The sequence below is a fragment of the Ruditapes philippinarum genome, unplaced genomic scaffold (genome assembly GCF_026571515.1).
Source record: "Ruditapes philippinarum isolate M1 unplaced genomic scaffold, ASM2657151v2 ctg290_1_1_1_1, whole genome shotgun sequence".
NCBI lineage: Eukaryota > Metazoa > Mollusca > Bivalvia > Venerida > Veneridae > Ruditapes > Ruditapes philippinarum.
This window is the reverse complement of record NW_026854468.1, coordinates 135,070-148,942: the sequence shown is the minus strand read 5'-3', so window position 1 is coordinate 148,942 and position 13,873 is coordinate 135,070. Positions and strand designations below refer to the sequence as shown.

The window sequence follows — 13,873 nt, the reverse complement described above, 5'->3', positions numbered from 1 at the left end:
GTGTCAAAGAACCATAACTACATTCCGTAGTTTTTAAATTATCTCCCTTTATAATACATGTACTTAATAATGCTTGTCCAGAGAAATACTTGAAAAGAGTTGATGGAATTTGATTAAAATTTTACACAGCCAAAACATTCAAGTGAAAGGAAGTGTAGTGTCAAAGAACCGTATTTTTTACTAGCTTAATTTTCCAATGATCATCTCTTATAATACACCAACATTTAAAATATCTTTTCAAAGATACATGTATCTCACTCAAACTAAACGCAGTTGTAGAGGGTAGTGAGCAGAAGTGCTGTGTCAAATAACCAAAATTCTACATTTCTTAGTTTTATGATTATCTCCGTTTAAATTATTTCATGATACTTGTATAGAGAGAAGGATAAAATATTTAAGAAAAAGAGAGAGGATAAAAATATTGAAGGAATTTGATTGAAACTTCACACAGTGAAAGAAATAAGCATGAGAAGAGCAGTGTATAAAAGCCATCATTAGTTTTAATGACATGGCCACAAAATTATATATAATGTGATGCAAAGATATTGACCATTTGTTGTTTTTTTTTTCATAGTTTTGTCTCCCTTTATTATGTCATATGTTAAAAATAGTCCAGCTAGCAGTTTCCTCTGGCAGCTCTTATTTCACTTGTTGCTCTTGTCAAAAAGGGCCAATAACAGTTTGTGATGGACTTAAATGTACATGTAACCTGAATATTATATTTGAACATGTATGTCATAGAATAATTGTATCAACTACTGTTATTTTACTGAATTGTGAACTTTATATTTATCAACCGGCAACACCCTTCACTCATTGAATTATCTTCCCTCGAAATAGTAAAAATGGTAATTTTGATCCCAAATTTAGTGCTTTCAGCACTTTGATTCTATTTTCGCTAATTTTCAGAAATAACACATAAACTTACTAGTATGAACATCTATACATAGTGAAAATACGCCGCTTTTTGCTCTTTTTAAACTGCACTTGTGTTTGGCTTCTGTGGGGGGACTAAGTCCCAAGACCCCTTTTTATGGGCCGCCTACAAGTTGAAAAAGGCTGGCTATGCCACTGGCGGTTATCATGGAATCTTCAAGCTGAAACTTTCGTTCCATTGGAAAAAAAAGAGAAAAACGAGCGTTCCTTAGTATTTTAAAGAAAAATTATCAAAGCAATAACTTTAAATTATGATTTTGATTAGTTGTAAACTACTGCGGACGGTAATCATTCATAAGCCTAAACCACATTTGATTCGACCATACGGCTTGAACCCACTACCACCCCGTCCCGCCTGTTTACATTGCATTTTTGGGTCTTTTGATAATGTCAATTTCTTGACCAACTTGTAGGCCCGGGTCGGCATAGCCTAAAGTAGCTATGCCACTGACCGCCGTATGAACACATCTGCGGATGTTACTCTGATACAAAATTACACCATTCCCATGTTAAATGTCGAATTTACAATATCTCATTTCTAACTGTAGTTATTGTCCTGAAACCATAACCATTTTTTATATTTAAGTAATTGTAACCTTGTTGACCCCAGCGGATACAAAGGCAATCTCAGCTGGGGTCTTCGTATACGCTTGCTTAGTTTGATCACAATACCTCATTCCTTACAACAGTTGTTGTCCGGAAACAATTTATTATTTTTAGTAACGATGACATTGGCCATGACTACAGGGGGTCCAAAAGAAATACTATCCGGACTCGTTCCATTAGTTTTGTTAATACCAAGTTTGATTATAATATGTCATTCCTTACGTTTTTTATTGTCTGGTAACCATTTTTCTGATTTTAATTAACGGTGACCTTGACTCCAGGGGGTCCTAAAATAATCCAAACCAGGTTTCATATAAGCTTGATTTAAACTAAGTTTGATTACAAAATCTCATTACTATCTCTAGTTATTGTCCGGAAACCATTCTTCTAATTTAAGTAGCAGTGACCTTGACCTATCCCCAAGGGGGTCAAAAAGTAATACCAACCGGGGTTTCCACATAAGGTTGCTATACATCAAGTTGGATTACAATAACTCCTTCCAAACTGTAGTCATTTAGGAGACCAACCGACTGACAGCCTGACTCCTATCTACCCCTAAAAACTTCGTTGGGGGTATTAAAATGTTTTATGCTGAAGTCGATTTAGAAGAAGTTTTTTATAATTGAATTTCTGAACGTTTCAATGTCAGCACGATTTATATATTCATCACCCTCACCCATTGTTTCACCTGACACCACAATTGTCTACTTTGAAAATAGTAATGCACTGCAATGTGTGTTATATAACGGAATACTGTAAATATAAGGTTTAGAACTAAGTATTTAAAATTTTCTATTCTTCAGGCTGCCCAACTGTATGTTCATTTCTTAGACATGAAAAGAAATGAGGTGCACTTCAAGAACTGGTTTTATCAAGTAACTGCAGCAGACCCACACTTTCAGAACTTGTGTTATTATTCGATGAATGGATATTACCTAAACTTCCATCAGTGACAATCAAACAACAATGTTTCAATATTGATATAATTGTATATTGATTAGTTTTATGTGTGTCGGTTTTATATCTTTAATTTTCTATTCTCACCCTTATATCACAAAAGTTTAATATTACATTTAATTGCGTGCCATTTTGTCACCTTGCACTATCTGATAGTAAAATAGCATTATTGAATGAAAGTTTTATATTTCAGTAGTTGACATTTTATAAATGAAAATAATGCGTAGATCTAGGAGAATAAAAAAAACGCATAATATGCTTATCTGATTCAAACAGAAAACTTATGTAGCACAGACATTGGTTGGTAAATATAAAAAAAATAAAACTGTAAAATTTTCTAAGATTAAATAACATTGTATAAATGAATGTGTATGAAAATAAGAAGCTATGAAGGAAAAATTTCAATGGCATGAAGTTTTATATTCATGAATTGGGACTTGTGGAAATGTGAGTTAATAATACCATATTAATAAATAATATAACTTTCGTTGAAATCTACAAAATGATGCTACATGCCATATGTCTAAGCTTTTGGCTTTTCATTTTCAAACAATAAGTCTTAAATGTGTTTTCCTATATTAGTCTTTATACATTCAAGACCAAGTAACCCCTGGTCGAGCGGATATTGTCCCCAGGGGCATGATTATTATCAGTTTTGTACACCTTTTGTGATTTTAGTGGATTTCTTTAGCTCATCTCACCACGAACTGGTCAAGGTTAGGTCTAGGGGTGGGGGCTATGTCCGTCGTCGTGCATTGTGCGTCGTCCACAATTGGGTTGTTAACACTCTAGCAGTCACAGTTTTAATTGGATCACCATCAAACTTTGTCAGAATGTTTTCCTCAATGAAATACAGGTCAAGTTCAAATATCGGTTATCTCCAGTCAAAAACTAGGTCGCAGGAGCTAAAAATAGAAAACGCTCATAAACACTCTAGTGGCTGCAGTTTTGATCCAAATATATCTGAATATTGGTCAGGAAGGTTGTTTTGATGATTTCTAGGTCAAGTTTGAAGATGGGTCATATCAGGTCAAAAACTAGGTCACATGAGCTAAAGATAGAAAAATCTCGTAAACATTCTAGTTGCTGCAGTTTTGAACAAACTATCCTGAATATTTGTCAGGCGGGTTGTTTTGATGATTTCTAGGTCTCATTTTAATATATGGATCATCTCCATCAAAAACTAGATCACAGGAGCTAAAAATAGAAAAATCTTGTAAACACTCTAGTAGCCGCAGTTTTGATCCAAATATTCTGGAAATTTGTCAGGAAGGTTGTTTTGATAATTTCTAGGTCAAGTTTTAATATGGGTCATCTCCGGTCAAAATTATGTCCCAGGAGCTAAAAATAGAAAAATATTGTTAACACTCTAGTGGCTACAGATTTGATTCAAATATTCTTTAAATTTTTCAGGAAGGTTGTTTTGATAATTTCTAAGTTAAGTTTGAATATGGGTTGTCTCCGGTCAAAATCTAGGTCAAAAGGGGCTAAAAATAGAAAAATCTTGTTATCTCTCTTATGGTCACATTTTGACTCAATTGTCATCAAACTTTCTGAGGATGCTTGTCTAGTTTATTGTTCGAATGAGTTCAAACATGGGTCATTTCTGATCACACGAGCAAAAAATAGAAAAATCTTGTTAATTCTAGTGGCTACTGTTGTTATCCAAAAATCTTGGAAATTGGTCTGCAAGTTTGTTTTGATGATGTCTAGGTTACGTCCGAATATGGGTCACCTGGGATCAAAAACTAAGTCAAACTGCCCAAATATGGAAAAACCTTGTTAAGAGTCTAGTGGTCACAAATTTGACTCAATTGTCATCAAACTTATTTAGATGGTTGCCAAAGTAATTGCTCTGATGAGTTTTATAAGTCAGGTGAGCGATCTTGTTTAATTTCCTCCTTATGATATTATTGCATAAAGTATTTATGACAAGAGGTGCAATAATTATTTGAACATCAACATCGATATTAAAATAATAGAAGTTGTTTCCAATGAGTTCATGACAATTTTGTCAAAATAAGTATCAATGTTTTCAATGCTATAATGAAATTTCTCCTTTATGTTAAAGAAGTTCTACAAAAGTGTTATATAATAACTTCTGAAAAGAATTATTTTCTAATGTTACATTAAAAATAGGTCAGCCTTAAATAACGTTTTACATTCTTGGTAAGATTATACTATTGAAATACTTTCTTTAAAATATTTGTAGAATCTTTATTCTCTTTAAATATGTATATTTCAGTACAGTGTATGTATATGCAAGAATGTTTTGTATTATCAGAATAATAACTCAAAAATAAAAAAATAAATAAAAAAAAAGTTTAGCAGTGTTAATACTTGTATTCAAACAAGTCTATATAAAATATTATATAAATCTAGTGTCTCCGAGGACTGTCATTATATTGACAAAATGTTCATGATTAAAATGTTTTATCGGTTTTGCGGAGGTCAATATAGTAATGTTTTATGCCAAATATGTAGGCTTTTTGTATTGTAGTTTCACACAATAAGACTCAAATACGTTTTCGTATAGAAGTCTATTAAAATGTGACCCCTGGTGTTGGGTCAATTTTGATCTAAATGGGCATGATTGATATCATTTTGTAGAGGTCAACAAGGCAATACTATACATGGCAAATATTTCAACTCTAGGCATTGAAGTTTTACTAAATAATTTGAAATGTGTTCTCCATATAATAATACGAGGGCTGTCCGGAAAGTTCGTAGACAAGGCTATAAAATTATTATTAACAGTCATATCAATATGATGATTGAATATATTGCTAAAGTATTTATCTGCTACATATTTCTAAATTAAAAAACATGATAAAGGAAATATTCGTAATGCGCCGATCACCATGGCAACATGATCAACGAATCACGGAGCACTTTTATTTCATGACGATAGCTACTCGAATAATAAGTTGCTGAAAGTTGTAATTTTAACGCCAACTCTCGTTTTAATTTTGTGACATCATGAGATACTATTATATGTTATTTAGTGAAAATTATGATGTCATACGCAAGTAAATAGCTTGTTAACAACTGTTATAGGCAATGAAGGTGCATAAATTGTGTGTTGCAAAAATGACGTCAAATTCACGGACGGAGCAACGTAATGATATTTAACTTCATAGCAACGCTTATATGACACGAACTGAGATTTTAATCTTTACTGTAAAAACAAAATCAACCATAAAATGTTTAAGGCAACTTGTGTTAAAATGTCAAACAAGATTAAGAAGCGGCGATGACAGTATATCGTATAAGAAACGCTACAGACGACCAAAGGAAGCATGGGCAAAATATCGTATATTGCGTTACAACAACCTTTGAAAAAGACAGACATCTCACACACTGTATGAGAACCAGTGACATTTTTGTTTTTAAATAATAATTTTAAATATGGAATTCATAAAGTAAAAGCAACATAACATGTATTAAGTATACGCCAGACAGGTACAATGGCTGTTGAAATCGGAAGAAATTGAATAGCGGGTAAACATGAAGTTAATTTGACGCCGTTGACGTTGTCAAAATGCTCCATGATGAGGTATATATGTTGTATGTAATTACTGTTAAAATAAAAATGTAAGTCACAGTTCAGTAATTTTTGATAAATGTGTTCGCTAGATATGTATATTTTTGCTGACAAAATTTGTACAACATATGTATTGGTATACAATAAAAAATGAAGGAGTATATGAACTTTCCGGACATCCCTCGTAAATGTGTTCTTCTATATTAACTCAGTGGCCCCAGGGCGGGGTCAATATTGACCCAAGTGACATGATTAATACCAAATATTTGGTGGTCCACAAAGTGATGTTACATGTCGAATATCTAATCTCTGGCCATTGTTTTTTCACACAATAAGTCTAAAATTTGTTTTCCTGCATACGTCTATATAAGTAAAGTGACAACTGGGGCTATACCAATATTGAACCAAGATGCATGATTTTGTAAAGGTCAAGAAGCCAATATTACGTGCTAAATATCTTAGCTCTAGACATTATAGTTTCACGCAACGAAGCTTAAATGTGTTTTCCTATGTAAGTCTATATATATCAGGTTATTCCAAGGGTTGAACAATTTTGATCTCAGGAAGCCCAAACTTTTGTTCGGCATATCGTCTTATTACAAGTAATATTTCTGCCAAAAAAGTTTTAAATTTCTTTCTATCGGTTCAAAAGATACAGAGCGGACACGAAATTTCTTAATTCATAAAAAATGACTTAGTATGACCTTGACATTGGGAAGAGTGAATATCGCCTCATTATTGTAAACATAAGAATGTCAATACTTTATAGACAAACATGTACAATAGAAACTATCTGAGAGTGCTATAAAATGTTATTATTATTGTACATAATATGTAATTTATAATAAATTATGACAATTGTGTTTGCTTGATATACAACAGGTTGAAAAATGGAATGCAGATTTTTTTTTAAATTACAATGCTTATCACAAAAGCATTGACCGAACGGCAATTGATTATGGCTCAGAAATCATGACATTTTACCATGAAAATGCCAATTAAAATCAGAAAAAACCTAGACGTCAAGCCCCTTTCAACAGATCTAAATAGAAATAAAGTATACAAACACACGACGAAATGAGAATGAACTTCAGTGAATTATCGGATAAAAACAAGCATGATTATCGGATAATTAGAAAATGTGTTAATTAAGAGAGAGGAAAACAAGATAGACTTTTTTCGTGGGGTGTGGTTCAACACATCACGTGTCATAGGGCGACTTTCCAGCTTAGCTGGTGTGGGAAAACCTCAGGTGCCTTTCCGTGTATTATTTCAGGTTGACACGGGCCTGCAACAACCGACGTTCCGTAAACTAGCTAAATAGTTTTCTCACATGACAGAATCCAATTTCCCTATCGGGTTTAGTACCTGTGGTGATGAGGAGCAATGGTTGACACGAACGCCCCCGGTTAAGAATATTTCATGGAACCAAAGGCAGGGATTTTGAAAAAACAATTAAGGTATGACCAACCTAACGGACATAATATAAGGAACTAAAAAACTGACAACATATGTGAGATAAATGCCTGCAAGGAGACCTTTAAGAAAAACCTGCATGCCAAGACATATCTTCGTGATCTCGTTATCTGTAAAGATTATGTATACATTGTGCAGAGATCCCACGAATTAGAACTTACCGTTATGACAATCTAAACTCTTTTTGCTACACGGCGTCAAGGCCGTGGAACTCGCTACCAGACAAATTCTTTGTGCGCCAAGTAGGGAGTTTGCACTGTCTGAATGGCGAGTAGTATGTTATCCAATATATGTTTTAAATATCTGCCTCATTAAAAACTAGAGTTTGTTCAAGTTAAATTTGTCGTGAGTCTGATGTGCTGTAAAACAAATATTTGTTACAAACCTTTGTTGTTCTATTTTGTGCATTGCACTTTTATTTCTATATACTTCATGAACCATATTTGCCATAACCTATAACCTTTGGTTGTATTATAGCATTGCCATACTTTGCTTATTTATTTATAAATTTGTTTGAAATGTTATTATTTTTTGTGATGTTTGTCCGTTCGTTGGTTCGCTCATTCATTTATTCATTAATTCAGTTATTTATTCATTTCATTTAGTCAGTCAATCAAATGAGAGATTGGGAGAGCATATCATATTACAAAACACCCCTTTACTAAAGCAGCTTTTAAGCTCGCTTCTTTTTTACATGCAACGGATATTTCTTAGTTAAATGATTTAATCATCTCAAATATTTCATTTGCAAATTTGTAACAACATCAAATTTATGTCACAGGGTGAGAAAAATGTGCAGCCTGACCGCGACACGAACCCGGGACCCTCGGAATACCGTACCGCGGCTCAACCGACTGGGCTATCCGGCAGCTTAGACATCATTTCCCCTAAATAGTGAAAAGTTCTGAACATTGACATTATACTCTGTGAAAAAAATTGAAATCTAATGCAAATATCAATTAAATCGTTATATTATGTGATATGTATATCCACCACACTAATTCCTACATCTTTAAATGATTTGCTACTAAGGAAGAATGTCCAGTCTCATATTTGTCTGAAAAATACGTCTGTCATTTCTTATTGACTAACCTTCATTCACAATAGTTTCTGACCTATAAGGTTTATACAATTTTGCAATACCATACGAGTTTGTATAAAGCCGTCCACTGTAGGTATATTCAACTTATTTGCTACAGACATAGTCGCCTTTTTGTTTGATTTTATTTCCTGCAGCCTTTTTACAGTAGCTGTGTAATTGAGGACGACGGAATCATCATACATTCCGGTTTTAATACAATTTTAAGTCAGTAGTTGTCGAAGTGTCAAATTTAGCACGTGACAAATATTCTGGAATGTACAAAACATTCCAGCCAATTCCAGGCATAATATTTATTGAATAAGAGAATCTTATCAGTCTCATTTTTAAACCTTTGCACCTTACATATAGTCACTAAAGTCTTTTTTGTCATTAAAGAGTAACATGACTTTAATAGTCAGTTTTGATATGCAAATATTTTCTAATCAAAAGATCACTATGTCGTTCAGCCCCAGTAACTATAGACATTGTGAATCTTTTTCAAAAACTCTGTACCTAACGAATGGGGAAGTGAATGCCCTTGACGCAAATGATTCTCGCGTCTAAGAATGAAAGTCTTTATTATCTTCTTACTAAAGGACTACACTTCCGGTAGGATTTTTGGAAAAATCAGTCATGAGTTCAGTTTCCGACTTTGGATCAGAGTTAGCTATCGCAGATTATTGGACAATGTTAGTTTGATTTTATCAAAAGCTTGCTGTTGACTTGATTTTTCGTACTCAACATTCGAAACTTTTCCAAATTGACCGACCATTCCAATAAAACTACGTACCTAGTGTTTGTCTTTTGGGGGACATAAGTTTCTTATGGAATTGATCTTGCCAGGTTCTATCTAGATTTCATGTTATCATACTCCGTACCAAACAAATTTGACCTTTTTCTGCTTAATGACACACTTATTTTATTTCAGTGGTCTAGTTTGTCCGAAACTGTCTAACGTCTGGTGTCATGTTCGGCCTCTGTAAGTCCGAATATCGGGACATCCTCTGTCTGACAATGAACGCCTTAAATGCCCTCAATGTCAGAACAACTATATAACCCCATTGCTTAGCAATTAAAAGCGTGTCTACCAAAGGTGTGAATATTTGTAATAAAGGGAAAGTGTTTCAAGGTAAGCAGAACACTTTAATGATGGCAGGCACGGGATATGGTAATGTAACCATTATTCGCAGCATACCGTATCCGAAAGGTATTCCGGGCAAGACGAAAAGGCCTCAGGCAACTACTTTTTTTAGTATAAGCTCTTTGGGGGTAGATAACCTAACAATTAGCAATTTTGTAGTTCAGTGTGGCCAGAAACACAATTCAAAATATTTCATAATCTGTTAGACTGACAGATAACCAGTTGCATAGCATTATTCAAGGATATATGACAAGCATTGGCAAAAATAAAAGTTTTCATGCAATGCCCTGAACAATAATGACTCATAACCCAACCCAATAAAAATCACACCTTTAATATACTTCATCTTCATGAAGGTGCAGTGTAGTCAAGAATTTGCTCGATTCCTTTAAAAATATCACTAACACACAGTGCAATCAATGGCATTTTCAAAACTGTCCTATGAACTGTCAGTCATACGTTAAGATTTTCCGCAAAATTTACCCACTTTCTTACTTGTTTGTTGCCAACTGTCAATGCCTGATTATTAACATTTTCACCTCAATTGGGAGAGTCACAAATACATACAAAGCTACCAAAATGTTAAGGTTGGGGTAAAATCACAAACATACTGCTAATTTCCTACGCATAAACAAGAAAGAATTATAATGACAGAGAAATATCAAACGTTTGTAGTACCTTCAAAACACCATGTCTCTGTTATAAGTAAATTTGACAAGGGCCATCATTTGAATATGTCCCCTGTCCCTTTGTAAAACACCTAGCCGCCATCTTGTAGGAATTAAGGTAATTTAGAATGGCAAAATAAAATCCGAAGATTCTAAGAAATATAAGTTTAGTAGGTCATAAATTCCTTCTAGGAAAATACTAAATTTGTAAAAACGGTTATAAACAGGAGTACACGTTGAGAATCCGGAAGCAGATTTATTTTGATAAATATTTATTGATAATAGCTTAGAAAAATTCTTAAAAGAATAAAAGTTGCTCATGCATACCGTATATCCATCTGTGTGAAATTGCGCTCAAAATTATTTAACAATGAAAACCCATGGTCGCTCACTAATACTTGCTTTCTTTTCATTTAAAAAAAAACACTAAAACAGTACGGTAGTTGGTTTAACTTTGAAACGGGCAATAACTGACTGTAAAATATACTACACATAGTCCGAGTTCCTTCCCCTTACACTACGTTGTAGATGAAGGCAGGGAACCAGACCAGATACTATAAAACATATGGACTGGTCCGATTTGACGGGGGTGCATTTTGTAATTACAAAAAAACAAACAAAACGAAAAAGTAATGAAAACAAGCAAATATGGCATTCATTATATAGATGGGATAAAATGAATTTTGAATAACATATTAAGCAATTTGTTACTGAACATTTGCTTTGTTTATGCAATAATCACAAGTTACAATTTTTTGTCGATTGCTACTGGTTTCTTTGTTTACCTCTTAACTTCAGGTGAAACTTCCCAACATCATTCTAGAAGCTTCATATCGTCAAGCAGTCAGTTCTCGTTAGAAGGAATAATTTATCGTCATATGTAAAGGGAAAGTGTTTCAAGGTAACCAGCTGACATTAGATACCTTTAAGAGTGTAAATCATTAAATATAAATCTGTGCTTTTATCTACCTTAACAATTTCACCTTCCTTTTTAGTGGTAGTGATAAAGAAGACCCTACAAAGACCTTTTGACTTCTATTGCTTAGATTACTTTTTATCCATTTCAACAAATTACCTTTAATACCATTTTTCTGAAGTTTCAGAAGTTAACCCTTGTGTCATACTCTATCAAATGCTTTTAATATGTCACAAAAAAATTCACAAGTAAATGTGTACAAGTAAGAAAAAAACGTTGAATGAAGGAAACAAGTTTAAATAAAACATACACAAAAAATAACATTTGATATGAGCAAAAGTGAGCATAGCTATTGAATACGGATTAAAGACACAAAATTGTATACGGCGGTCGCGGCCATTTTAAACCCGTGAGAAAGTATATCGTAAATGATATGTTTCCGGTTTGAAAAACGTGTCCGGTAAAAACTTTTCGCAGTAATTTTTCGCAAACACTGGGCCTCCAAATAACTTTCGAAAACTGTATAGAAGCAGTTTCATATATTGACAGTCTAAGTATTGTAGACAAGCTACAAATTAATCATGAGAGCATCTAGAGATGAAAAAAAAGACAAAAAAAAACTCAAGAAAAGGGAAGTTACTCCTCTCACACTCAAAAACAAGCGAATCAAGCTGTCGAATTTGATGATGATGAGGTTATGTTGGATGAAATTTTATAATCTATATAGACTATAAATGATCAAAGTCAATCCCCCAAGATGAAATTCATTGCTAGTGAATTGCAACATTATTGTTGCCGGCAATAACATTTGTTCTCACCAATGTAATAGAGAAATCATATGTGCAAAAAGATCAGTTTGAAAGAGCTAAGGCAAATATAAGAGTTTTTAAGTATGAGAATGATAAACTTGAACAATATACTACAAGAGAGAATATAAGAATTTTCAATGATTTCAATGATACCATTCGCGTCAAATGATTGATTTGTCATATGTTTATTTTCAGGACGATACAAATTTAGTTGTATATTTTCAATTCATTAATAAATGTTAATAAATGTTAATAAAGAAAATAGATTTATATTGTATTTATATATATCCTTTTCAGAATCATTCCCTTATTACACATACCACGGACTGTAAGACCGCGCACATACAAAATATACTTTCAAATTCTATGTGTTTTTGAAGATTGAGTGTTGCAATTATCATATGTATCCTGGTAATGAAAGTTTAAAATTAAAGTGTTTCAATTATCACTCGTTACGTGGTAATTAACACTCCTTCAAAAGTAATAAAACTTCAAAGAAATTTAATTTTTTTTGTAAAAAATAATCAACAGTTACTTTTATTTCGCGTAATACTGACTCAAATTGTAAAGATTTTTATTGTTTTTTTAGGGTTAAATTAAAAAATATCAGAAATATATTCAAGTAAAAAGAATAATTAAAATATACGAGTGACATTAAAATGGCCAGATTGAGAAGCTACACGAGAATAATTTACTGTTACGATGATTGTGTCTACTTCACTGCACCGACATTTGGAAAAAGATTTACAAATAATAATAATGGTAATGATAATAGTAATAATAATAATAAAGGATCTAAATGATGAATGAAATTTAAATATTCTATGAATATATCAATATTGACAATCTCAGCAATATTTTGTACTAAAAAATTGAATGAATTTACTTCACGCGTTGAGCGAATGGTAAAGGCCGTTATATTACCCATAAAACAACTGTGCGTCAATAAATTATACTAAATAACTCACTAAATCTTAAATATTGCATCTTTGATCATCTGTGAATAAGTTACATCGACATCTTTTTGATTTTGAAATTGAACTTATGATGTTACCATAATAATAAATTTCAAGGACCTGCTTCTTATATAAAAATGTAAATTTACCGCGGATTGCGTCAAGTTAATTTTTTTAATTGCCGTTGAGGACAAATAGTCTGTATCTTTAAAAAAGAAATTAGATATTTGTATTCAAGAAGTGTTTTTCTTCATTTCCAAAATCGGATAATAAGTGGAAAAGCTATTTGGTATTTAGTAAAGTAGGTATCCGTTACGAACGGGCATTTACGCTTAGCGCCGGTAAAATTACCTTTACCGGGTGCGCGACAAGATATTTAATCATTTATATAGGGTTTACTTAACTGGGAGTGTACTATCCCTGTAATATAAATCCGTGACAAAACTGATGCGCATATGGGCCTAGTTGAGAATAAAAACTTGAAACTTGTCTTATCATAAAATGTCCTGCGCACATTTCAAGCCCACAAGATAGTTGGTCAAATACGTACAAAAAGTCGCGGGGAACGTTTAAACCTCGATATATAACAAATGTTAGAAACGCCAAGGAACATTTTAACTTCCGCGGCAGGTAAAGTCTATGGTTTGACTCTACATGTTATCCCACGTTTGTCTATAAAAAAAATGTCGAGAAACAGAAAGAAATCCGCGACATTTTATTCAAGTGTTGTAGAAATTCTATAAAACTCTATACGAAAAATTATAGGCCGCGACTTTTTGTTCC

At 33.0% G+C, this 13,873-nt stretch overlaps 1 protein-coding gene across 2 annotated transcripts in view; it reads left to right on the top strand.

The window, feature by feature from the left end:
- Positions 1-4,821, top strand: part of LOC132740215 (barrier-to-autointegration factor-like) — a 32,503-nt gene extending 27,682 nt beyond the window's left edge. For both annotated transcript variants that reach the window (XR_009627122.1, XM_060728076.1), the window contains exon 3: positions 2,346-4,821. Coding sequence is in view for 1 of the 2 variants with exons in the window: in XM_060728076.1 (XP_060584059.1) it covers positions 2,346-2,495 (150 nt within the window). In the remaining variant the exon portion in view is untranslated. The remainder of the gene's footprint in view (positions 1-2,345) is intronic.
- The last annotated feature ends 9,052 nt before the right edge of the window (positions 4,822-13,873 follow it).